The sequence below is a fragment of the Tyto alba genome, unplaced genomic scaffold (assembly GCF_018691265.1).
Source record: "Tyto alba isolate M040663 unplaced genomic scaffold, T.alba_DEE_v4.0 Super-Scaffold_26, whole genome shotgun sequence".
Taxonomy (NCBI): domain Eukaryota; kingdom Metazoa; phylum Chordata; class Aves; order Strigiformes; family Tytonidae; genus Tyto; species Tyto alba.
Window position 1 is genome coordinate 8,188,943 of NW_024881300.1, and position 11,632 is coordinate 8,200,574.

At 44.1% G+C, this 11,632-nt stretch overlaps 1 protein-coding gene across 3 annotated transcripts in view; it reads left to right on the top strand.

Annotated features, from left to right (window-relative positions):
- Positions 1-11,189, top strand: part of ZNF423 (zinc finger protein 423) — a 233,513-nt gene extending 222,324 nt beyond the window's left edge. For all 3 annotated transcript variants that reach the window (XM_032998756.2, XM_032998762.2, XM_032998769.2), the window contains one exon: positions 10,544-11,189. In XM_032998756.2, coding sequence (XP_032854647.2) covers positions 10,544-10,573 — 30 coding nt within the window. In that variant the 3' untranslated portion in view covers positions 10,574-11,189. The remainder of the gene's footprint in view (positions 1-10,543) is intronic.
- Positions 11,190-11,632: the final 443 nt, after the last annotated feature.

The window sequence follows — 11,632 nt, forward strand, 5'->3', positions numbered from 1 at the left end:
CACCCCAACTCCGCATGAGCCAGCCCAGGGTTGGCAACAGAGGTCCTGAGCTTACCAACTCAGCCGTGCTTGAGCTGGTTAGCTGCAGAGCATCTTGTGTGTCTTCTGTGCCACGTCCTGGGCAGGCGGTTACGGAGACCCTGAAGTCGCCTCTGTGCAGAGCACGTCTGCAGAACCAAATTGCCTCGGCTTTGCACCATGCAGAAACAGCCAAAGCGCTGCCCGTGCCGTGCCAGCCCTGGGGGAGAGCTCCTGCCTGACCACTGAGCCTCCTCATTTGTTTTTGTTGCACAGTTAAACCTGAATAAATTGCCATGGGCACTGAGGTTTGACTGCATATAGCGTATCTGTCATCAGTGTATTATATTACTGTGTCTCCAAAAGGAGTAGAGAGGAGGTTTAGAACATATTTACTTCTGAAAAATTCGTCCTCCTTTGGGGCCGACACATGCTCTTAGTCTTTGCATGAAATCACGATTGTTTAAAATGTAGTATCTTGCTGTTTATAAACCAGGTTTTCCTGAGACCAGTGACACTGTTCTAATGGAGTAGTACTGGCTGGAAAATCCCATTTTTTAACAGTTACAGTTGATTCACACGCATACCACAGCAACGTTGCCTCGCTATTTTGTTTTGTGATGCCTTGGAAGAGATGGCTTATGTTGGTGATACTTTGGCCCCTCTTTTACTTATGGGAATGAATCCTGCTTGGCTTTTTCACACTATTAGCTCCTCTGGGGTTAATTCCTCAAGGCAGTGGGCAGTGGGTTGATCACAGTCCTTTCTGCAGATTTCTGCTCTGCTGGTGGCATGTACACTAAGGGGGCAGCATGTAAAGTACTTCTATAAACCGTGGCCTTGCTATTGTATAGCAGGGAGACTTGCTTTGGAGGATTTTTATGCCCCTTTTGAAATCAGAAACCAGCAATAACAGCCATTACGTCCAAGGCAACAGGTCACTGACCAGTCATTTTGTCAGCCCGAGCGGTACGTGGGCACCATGTGACAGGAATATTTCTCTGCCTCTCAGAAGAATGTATACATAACACAGGGCAATATAATTTGTCAGATCAGTATTCCATTAGAGAGAATTTTACTTTAGCTGCTGCATTTTAAAAGAATTACCGATAGGACTGTGATGTGCCGTAGCCTCGCCGTGAGTAGGCACGGCTCACGTGAAGGCCAGCTGTCTGCACTTGCTTAGTTGGTTCAGGGAACTTGGTTCAGCTGCAACTCCCGTTGCTCAGTGGAGGATGTTACCTAAGTGAAGAGTTCAGGATGTGCCCCTGTTAATGTTTGCATTAAAATTCACAGTTAAGGCTGAAACTTTTATACCTGGTCCTTAACACCAGGAATACCTAACTGGTGGAGAAACAAAAAGCTACAAAAAATTAGGTGGTATTCAGTGACCCTTGCTGTACTGGAGAAGAGCAGAGCAAGTTCAGGAGCCAGTTCTAGGTTCAACTTTGAATTTCCTGGCTTTTGTTGGGTTATGTTCCCATGGAAATGGTCACTGAATGAAGCTTTTGTCTATGCATTTTGACCGGTGACTGCTAAAGCTACTATGTAAAGCCTTTCCTTTTTGCCGTGACTTCTTTTTGAGAAAAGGAGTGTGAGAGGATGCCATCCTGCCCTGTAATAAAGACCCAATCAGGAAATCATTTAGTGCTTATAGAAGAGTCACAAAGGGTCCTATAATGGTGATGCCAGCCGTCACAGATATGAACAATTAACTGGCTTCTGCAATGTGATTTACCTTAGATCAAGGAGGGATTAATGACAGGCTTCAAATATGTCAACAAATCACATTTTTGTTAGGAATACCTAAGAGAAGGGTTCCTGGAAAATGGTTTTCCTCTTGCAGATGATTTTGAAACATCATTGCTTCCTTGAGTAGCACTCATAAGTAGGTAAAAACAGGTCAGCACTGGGTCACGCATTCAAATTTTTAGTGTAGCACAGGCAAAATAGTGTACCTGTGGGCAGTAGATGCTTCCTTTGATTAGGGTGCGGCTTAGATTTGAAAATGGACTGGAAGTGAGGTGTTAGGAGGACAGATTTGGAGCGTTACTTTGAAGTTGGGTGAAGGGCATGTGTGCTGCTGCGTGCCGAGGGGGTGAGCACATCCATGGAGGCGCAGGGGTGGCCGTGGCCCCCAGCACTGGGGCGCCCGCGGCACCAGCTCCCCAGAAAAACATAGGCTGGCCAAGCTAAGGTTAAAGCCCCATGCGTTGTCAGCAGAGCAGCGTGCTGGGATCCTGCAAGCCCTTTTTGGCTCTCAGGATCAGCAGCAGCTCTGGGATCCAGTCAGGGAGAAACGGTGGGGCTGAGGGAAGAGTAGAGGAAATCTAAAAATATTCTGGTTTTATGCACTTCTGCCAAAAGTAATTAAATTTGTCCCTCTCCCTTTACAGTTAGGAAGAGTAAGGTTCTTCCCTCAGCTTATTTTGATCTTGCATGTGGCATACTGTAGACTACAAGTCACAAGGACCCTTATAAATTTGCATTTCTGAGTGAAATTCTCAGGAGTGTGCAGTCCCTCAAGACAGGTATTATTAGCTCCCTGGTTTCACTGGGTGCCTCAGTGAATCATGGTGTGTTTACAGCTAGTTTCTCTTAACAGAAGACTCTGGTTATCTCTTAATAATGTATTCTCCTGTGGTTTTTATTTCCAAAGTGCCGTGGTAAGGAGATTTTCCCAAAGGCTTCAGTTTGCTTTTGTGCTTCAGCATTTTACCCAGTGTTTTTGGAAGAAGCATATAGACTTTTCAATGAGGTATTTAATCGAATATGAGAGGCTACACCAGGCTTAGTCTCACATTTGGAGTTCACTTGTAATAGGCTCACCCTGGTTTATTCTGAGTTTTTGGAGAAGAATAGTAAGAGGTGGCAGATCTAGAAGGCTGATGATACAGAATTATTAGTCTCAGGTGGGGGGAAAGCATGTTAGGTGAGTTGTCAAAGTCTGATTAGGACTAAACAACCTGAATTAGAAGAGAAATTAAATTCATAAATCATCTAAAAAAATCCTTAGCTGGTGTGAGAAAAGGCTGGTGCTGGGAAAAATAACTCTAAGGAAGGTACTTGTGTAAAAAGGTAATTTTTCAAACCCAGAATAACACAGAAATGCCTATCAAAATTCAAGGATACATGAAAATTAACAGAAGCGGTGCCAGTATAGGGATAAAACTGAGCAAGTATATTGTTGAGATGGTGCAGCACGGCAGCAGAGCACGTGGCCCCCGGGGTGCAGAACAAAGGCAGGCAGCAGGACGGGGGGTGCTGCTGGGTCTGCCTGGGGTTTACAGACCAACGCCTGGGCAGTTGCATTTCGATATGGAAACATGCCAGCTGCAGAAAAAGATTTATAAAAAATAAAGGCAGACAGCATTTAGTTGGTCACACGTGGAGCGGCTTTTTTTTTCCCCTGTAAATATTTTACGAGTTCTGAATCTTCCCCCTGGACTCCAGATGAGGTGTCAGGTCCTGGTCACTGGAGGAGCCAGGCAGGTTTCCGGGGTGGCTCAGGGCGTCCCCCGGGTGAGCAGGCACCGAGGGGGCTGCTCAACCTCCCCAGCGGGCACAGAAACCCCGGGGGCACCAGGGCCAGCTCTGTCCTGGCACAGACGTGTATTTCTGTGTCCCAGTACCAGTGCAAGGTGCTTTTGGCCCTGGAGTAATCAAGTATGTGCAAGTGTCAGAGTGACTCAGACACAGCTATTTTCATTGGAAACAGACGACTTCGCTTTTCAGCTGACACCAAACCTCCAGGCGTATTTTCTTAGACACTCGAAGTGATTTTATTTTTTTTTTCTTCATTCAATAACTTGTAAAGGACAGCTTCCTAACTGCATTTGTTGAAGTGACATCTCAAAGTGTGCTGACACGGGGACTGACTGACGCATGGCAAGTTATCAGATGCTCAGAGATGAAGGAAGCAGTAACGCAGGCAGCCGTTGCCTTTCACAAAGGATGTGCCACCTTTCGTTTGCCTCTACCTCCGTTTCAAGGGATTCTTCAGATAAAGAAGGGACATGTGAACCTGTCTTGCCTGACATTTTTTTTTTTTTTTTTTTATTGAGTACCAGGATAACTTGGAGTTCACTTGTTACAAGCATTTTATGTAGTAGGTGAAATACCAGGGGAAAGGAAAGTAGTAGTACTGTATTTCCTGAAAAACTATGATCTAAACATATAAATGTCACTGGGTAAGAGTTACCTGAAACAACTGGAAGGGCAATTAACACCTAGTTTTATGGGAAACATTGGTTACCACTATCAGTTTTAATGAAGTGTATTAACTAAATTGTGTTCTGAGTATTCATTCAGCCCTGTTTATGGCACACTCTTGAGTACATTTACTGTTTGTCAGAAGTGCAAACTAGTGAACATATGAGGCTTTAAGACAGGCCATCTGTTAGTCTTAGACCCTTGGATAATTGTCAAACAGTTCTAAAAATAAGCACATACAAACTGCAAGGGGGTACAAAGGTGATTTTTCTTTAGAGTCTGATAGCAAAGGGAAAGTAGCAACCAGAAATTAAAAATAAAAATAAATAGGTTTATGCTGTAAATCGAGCCTGCTCTCCTTTTCTCCATTTCTCTCTCTCTTTTTTCCCCCTTCCCCTTCAGTGTGCCTTTTTTTTTTTTTTTTTTAATTTAGGTTTTTTCCTCTTGCTCTTCTGGGTCATGGCATCCCTTGAATGCCTCTCCAGTTTAGGATTAGAGCAGCACCAATTTAAGGCTCACAGCTTTCTGTAGAGAGCATAATCTCTGATGGCTAAAGCAAGGGTCATCTTGTGTCCTCTGCCTAAAGTAATCCCTTTATAAAGTCAAGGCATAAAGATTTTCATCTTTCTGGATTGCTGTTAGAGAGAAATAGTACCTGTGCACATATGTGTGGGGGTTTATGGATATATATTGGGATATATAATGAGGAGTAAGGGCTCCGAGATTTTTGGACCAGTTTGAATTCAAAAGATGCAAAACATTGTTTGAAAAAAGAATGCTGCAGATGGTATTTCATAAATATTTAGACACTTTAACTTCTGTTTGTAACAATTCGGAGGTTTTATTTCATAATTTTTTTAATATATGTTCAAATGTGAGACTCGAACCTTTGCTTCAAGTCAGCGCCTGAATCTGAGGTTTAGTTTTTGTCTGGCAAGCTGGGTGTGTTGACAGTCAATGGAGGGGTCGCTTCTCTTGTTCCTCCCAGCCCCACTCCATCAGGGGCAGAGCCCCAGGGTATCCCCAGCCAAGACCCTGATCCCTGGGCTTGGAGCCAGACAGGGCCTGAAGGGGTGGCCAGGGAAACCTGGGCAGGGAGAGAAAATGCCTGGGCCAGCCTGGGTCTGGAGGAGCCCTGCCCTTTGGGAAAAGTGGGAACAATAGGAATTACCCACCATGTCAGAAGATCAGGCAGCTGTGTCCGTGCATCACCCCTGCTGTTGGTGTTTCCAGTCTAGGGTTGATGTTTCCAGGCTGGGTGGTTTTGCAGTGCCGCAGCATTCCCGGTGTCCCCAGACACCGAGCCGGGGGGGCAGCCCGGGGGGCAGCCCAGGGGGCAGCTCGGGGGGCAGCTGTGGGGCAGCCCGGGGGGCCTGGCCTGAGCTGCCGGCTCTGCAGGAGCGCTGTGCGGGCAGCCAGTCCTGCGTGCTTCCTCTACCAAACACCCGGCAGGCTCATGCGCCCGGGTCACCCAATGGCTAATCACCAGTTAAGTTTCACATTGGCTGTTTGTCACAGGAATCTATTGCCTCCATAATTCCTATTGAAATTATTTGAGGAATCATTTCTGTTCATTTTAATAGGCTTTGGAAGGGCAGGGGGAGGCTTTATAACCTTTCATGACAGTCCCAATCTCTATGTAATGCCACTGCAGGAGGCTTACGAATTTCACTTAAGGGTGATGGGCATCACCAGCCTTGTCATGCCATTTCTTAACCTCTGTATAACATATGGTCTTTTACACACACAGACAATATACCTCTAAACGTCTGGTACAAAATATCTAAATACATAACAGATGCACAGTGGCACTATAGACTGGATGTATTATGGCCCCAAACCATTATCACACCCCTCACAGTTGCATTTTATTTTTTTCACCTGCTCCTGTGTAGTACACCTGTGACTTGTTGGCAGTGATCATCGTTGCAGTGTGGGAGACTCCCAGCTTGACTGCCTGGCTTGGAGCTTTGCTCCATCATGTGCTGCTTTTTTGTGTGTGTTTTTTCGCTCAATCTTTATATAGCTTGTAAGAGTTCTTTGAACTGCTGTAAGTGATCATCTTTCAAGCCTCATGCTTTCCTTCCTGACACAGTGATCTGAAAATGGAGACTGTCATGCCAGTGTTTTCATAATAATGCATGTAGAAAACCAGAGAAATACTCATTGTCAGTGTCCTGCACAAATGGCTCGATCCACATCCAGAGGGCAGGCAGGGGGTGTCCCCAGGGAAGATCTGCGAGACCAATCACCATCTACACAGACAATAATCAACCATTCTCTGAAATCTTTTTATTTTCTGCAAAACCTGTCACCCAGTTCCTTGGTCACAGACACTTCCTCAAATGGTTCATTTGGGGATTGTGCAGCCAGTAGAAAATTCCACTTAAACACTGTGACAGCCCCGAGGCTCGGGGTAGTTGCATTTTTCCCACCGATGTGGCTAACGGAATTGCTATCCATTTTGCATGATTATTAAGAAAAGAAAAGAAGAAATTTTCCAACCTTGTCCTATAAATAAGCTGTGACTTACTTGATCTTGACAGGTGACTTAGTGCTGCTGTAGAGTTTTCCAGCTGCAATAATATCTCAGGATGATGTATTCAGGGGGGTATCAGCTGTGAGCCATGTGTAAACCGGGGGCCTAACAGGAGCTGTGAAGAACCATTTTTACTGTTCAGCTTCCAAATGATGTCCTGCCTCCTGCCAGCCCCCGAATGCATACATGTATGGATGGCCTTGTGAGCGGGTAGGCATGTGCGCACGCACACACAGAGGCACGCCTGCAGAGGCTTCATCTTAGTGGCTGTTCTCTTTTCCTTTGGAAATCACCATTAAGATTTTTTTTTTAACTACTAGAGTGGAAAGATCACACCCGAGCTGTTTCCTGCCAGCCAGCCCGGGAAAGGCGGGTGAAGTTTCCTTAGGCTACTTGGGTAGAAGCATTCCTGGAGTATCACATGTTTCAAAACGCTTGCTCCCATCTGGCCTTTATGGTTTCATTCTGCCTCCTGGAGCAGCCCGGTGTGGCATTGGGGTGAAAGCTGTTTCTGCTGAGGCACAGGGCATTCTCAGTTCCAGGATTTACTTATTTTTCAATTGCTCTGAAACTCTGGTCAGCCAGGGGAATTTTATTTGTCTGTGGGCACACACAGAGGTGCCTAATAAAGTTGATGATAAAGCATTGGTCAAATATGCAAAACACACGTGTTAGTGAAGATACATGAGCACTGAATGTCTCAGACCCTTTCTGACATCTGCACAATTCCAATAAACTGCACACACATAGGGCAGAGGGAGTAGAAGCAAGAAGATAGGACATGACAGTTGCTAGTAATAGGAGACAGGTTGCCAGACTTTTTTTGGAAAGCACGTTTGTGTGGTCCTGAAATACATTTTAATAGGTGAGAAACCTACACTGGTTGCAGAGGACGTGGATGGGCTTTTGTGGGTCTTCTGAATCCACAGCAGGGTGGTTGTGCAGTATTTGCACATGCAGGAACCTGATGGTCTGCTGTTCACCAGTGCTTGGGCGTGCAGGACATTTGTGCATGTGGGTTGTGCAGGATCTATGCTCTGAAAGGCAGGGGGAGGATTCAGTGCACACAGGCTCTTGTGTCCGTAGGCATTACAGGTGTGTTTGTGAGGTCCTGTATAAAATATGGCTGTATTTATTAACTGCTTGGTCTGGGGACTAGTCAGCATATTGATTGCCAGTAATGCATGCAAAGGGAATAAATGGTACATTCCCAAGATAGTAAGGCAAAATCAAGATTTGCATATGAAATTTTTTTTTTTTTTTTTTTTTTTTTTTTTTTTTAAATCTGTTAGCCCTCTGGCACGGCTAGTTTCTCAGCTCCTACCTGACCCAGCTCTGAATGGCTGCAGGATTTGAGTATAATGTTTGTTTCTTTGTGTAAACTCTGCTCACAAACCCAGTATATTCGTTGCATTAGGAGTGTTCAGAACATATTATTAACCTATGTTTGAGGAGGGAGGGCTCACAATGAAAGCTTCATTATCAGATTTAGAGCCACATACCATTCCATTATTGACCTGCCTGGTGTAATCAATGCAGCAGCCACACAAGTTTGAAATCATGTTCCCTGACTGTAGACTGTGCGTCATGCATCTAGTGCTGATTGTGCGTTATCTTTTAAATGACACTGCCTAAATAAGTATGGATTTGTCTACTGCAAATAGCCCTTCTTTTGATTTAAAGATGGTAAACCTTTTGCTTTTTCTATTGATATTCAGGATGACTTAAAAATAGAACTGTAATGAAGTGCCCAAGAAACAGCCATTGTTAAAATGCCAAGGAGCGTGTCTGAGCAGAGTGGCCTGTGTATTCTTTCACATTTTCATGCTTTCCCGGTTAGGTTTAGTGGACAAGCTTCTTGTCAGTACTGCCATTGTGTTTGTAGGGCTCTATCCATCCTCTTCCATAAAGCCATTATTTGACTTGAGAATAACATCCAGCACTGCACAGGTCATTCCTTCTTAAGGCCAGGAAAATTTCCACGTATAGCAAAGTAAAAAGACATTGGATTTTATGTTTGGTGATGTTAAATTGTCTAAAAGCAAAGTAGTTTCAACTGTCGATTCACTTGACATTATTCGAGTATAATGCATTATCCCCTGATAAGCCTTCCAGGTCTTTGCACAGTACTTATGTTTTTTGATTCTGAAATATTTAGTGTCACAGGCTGGGCTGTGCTCAGAGGGCTGGTGTTATGGTAAACAAGGTACAGTTATTTTGTGATTTCAGCAGTTGATTGTATTTCATTTCACAAGGGCTCCTTCTGTGTGTGCAGCAGCTATGCTGCTTCTGCTGCCTCCCTACCCTCCTGGCACGTTAAAGCCTGACTGTTATTGTGCGGAGTCCCGTCGCAGCCCGCTCGCCACAATATCGCAGCTAACTCTTGCCATGATTTAGGAACTCAGCAGCACTTCTGACACCTGGTGGTCACTTTTTGGGAGTGCACAGTCCAGAAATGCTCCTGCCGGCAAATGGGTCACCTCTGCCTGGCCCCACGCATCACAGGCTGCCCGCTAGCTCTTTCCACAGAGGGTTTTCATTAGGGAGATGTTGTCTCCGGATAAAGAAGAGGATCATTCATTTTCCTGATCAGGATGTAAATGGGGATAGTGTAGAAGGACCAGATGATTTATGAAAAGTTAAAATGTCTTACTTTATTTTAAAGCTTTCATCACTGTAAATAAATAATTCGATTCAAAATTCATTTAATGTTTAAAAACTTACTCTTCAAGCTGGTGGACTTGCCCGCCTCTCTTATTAGGCAGATGGAGACAAGTAAAATTGCCTAGGCTTGAAATAATGCAAATGAATTTTTATATTTGGGGATGCTGGGGACCCAGCTCAAGAAAAGTTCACCGTGAAGCACATCTCTAGTTGCTCAAATAGTTGAATAATTATAAAAATAAAGCTGGGCTTATTTGTAGGACTGGGGTTTCAGTCAGCACACAAAATGTAGGTGAACTGGTACTGCTCTAAAAATATGCTTCCAAGGTTGGTTTCACGATTTATTGGCTCCTGTACAAAATGGCAAGACAGGTCAGCATCCTCTGATGCGAGATACTGTGATGACATGAGGCTATTACAAGTCTAGCAAAAGGAAAAAAGGGAACAGAAAGACTCTGAACTGCTGAAAGAAATGTGTAGAGCAAAGTCTATTCTTTAAAGAGATTTAACTTGCGGGTTACATGTCCAGCCTTTTTTCTGTTGGGTATATTACCCTGATGCCTGCACTGGTGGTTCAGCTGTTATTGCTGAAGTATTTCTTGGACTGAGAAGTGTGTGTCACAATCTGGTGTCTCTTGCTGCCAGTACGTGCACCCGGTACTAGTGAGAATAAAAGAGTAAAATATGGCAGGGGTTCCCCCCGCAATTCAGGTTTTTGTTGGTTGGTTGGTTGGTTGGTTTGTTTTTTTTTTTTTTTAATTGTTACAGTTAAGGGAATCCCTAAAGGCAGATTTTGCCCGTAAAGTGTTACCACTTTCTTTATATGTATTGAAAGGAGAAGAAAAAAAAAAAAGAAACCCTCATGGCTGTACTTGGCTTGTAGCATTTTTTTCTAAGTTCATGCCAGCATTAACAGATCTGTCAGAACAAAGCAAATGTGTCATATTGGCAGCTGTTACTTATGAGTACTTTTTCTTTATTGCATTTTGTTTTGTAATAATTGAGAAGCTTTTATGTCGAGCTCTGCATAAATGGTACTGAGTGGGAGGGTATGGGCATGCTTTCTATTATTCTGCCCCTCATGCATGTCTCCTTTTTTCGTCTTTCCAGAACCACACATTGAGCCAGCACGCACAGTGAGCCACTGGCACTACAGGACACCTCTCTGCAGAAGACTTGACGGTGGCACAGTGGGGAGGACCATTTGAACATTACATCCAATCAAAGTGTCATTTGCAACCCAGATGTAAAACTCTAATGATTTGGCCATGAGGCGCTGCTATTATAAGCAGCTGGAAATGAATATTAATGGAAGAGATTAAAAGTATTCCATGCTCAGTATTTTTTATTGTCCTGCTTCAGCTAGTGTACTTTAGAGCTTCTGCTTCTGACTGAATTTATAGTGTTAGATAAATCTGCTTTGATGCTGTTGCCCTTTGTTGCTTCTTGTATTATATTGATAGTTCAAGATTAGGTGTGATTTTTTTCTTTTTTGTTAACTGCTTTTTAATTGCGATTTTAGGTAACTGTGCATTGTGATGTGATTGCTTGGCTATTGTCTGAATATTTCTTTTTAATTTTTTAATTAAAGACTAATGCTTTGATTGGATTTGCCAGTTCACCGGACAGTGATTAAAACTATGTAATGAATATAATCGGTTTCAGTGCAACTGGATGGTCTGCTTTATAAATGTGACTTAATCTGATTGCAATAACTAGTACAGTTCAATAAAGGGAATACAAGAGCTTAGCGTCAGAGGTTGTCTGTCTGTCAGTGCACGCTGCATCACCACTGCTGGCCGATGTGTGTAAATCGCAGAGTGATGGCTGGCCCGGCGGCAGAGAGCGTTCTGCACCCCAGGAGGAAGGAAGAATGGGAGAAATCGAAAGCCACGTTCCTGCATCTGCCGCTGTGTTCGCTTCCGGATGCACCTCCCAGGCTCCCATGGTATGTTGAGGTGAGGTAAGAACACCTACTATGAACCTGGGCACGAAAAGGCATTGCTAGCTCATAATACTCTTAACTTTTACTTAAGTCAACAAGAATGGAGGGGACCTGGTCTATAGCTGCCTTGACCCTATCTCTGTGCTGCTTTGTATACAAATGCACAAATACTGGGTCAGGCCTTGGGGACCTTGGTAGGAGACTCTGTATTTCAAGCATGTGGACTTCAAGGCCCACAGGTATTGCAGCTCTAT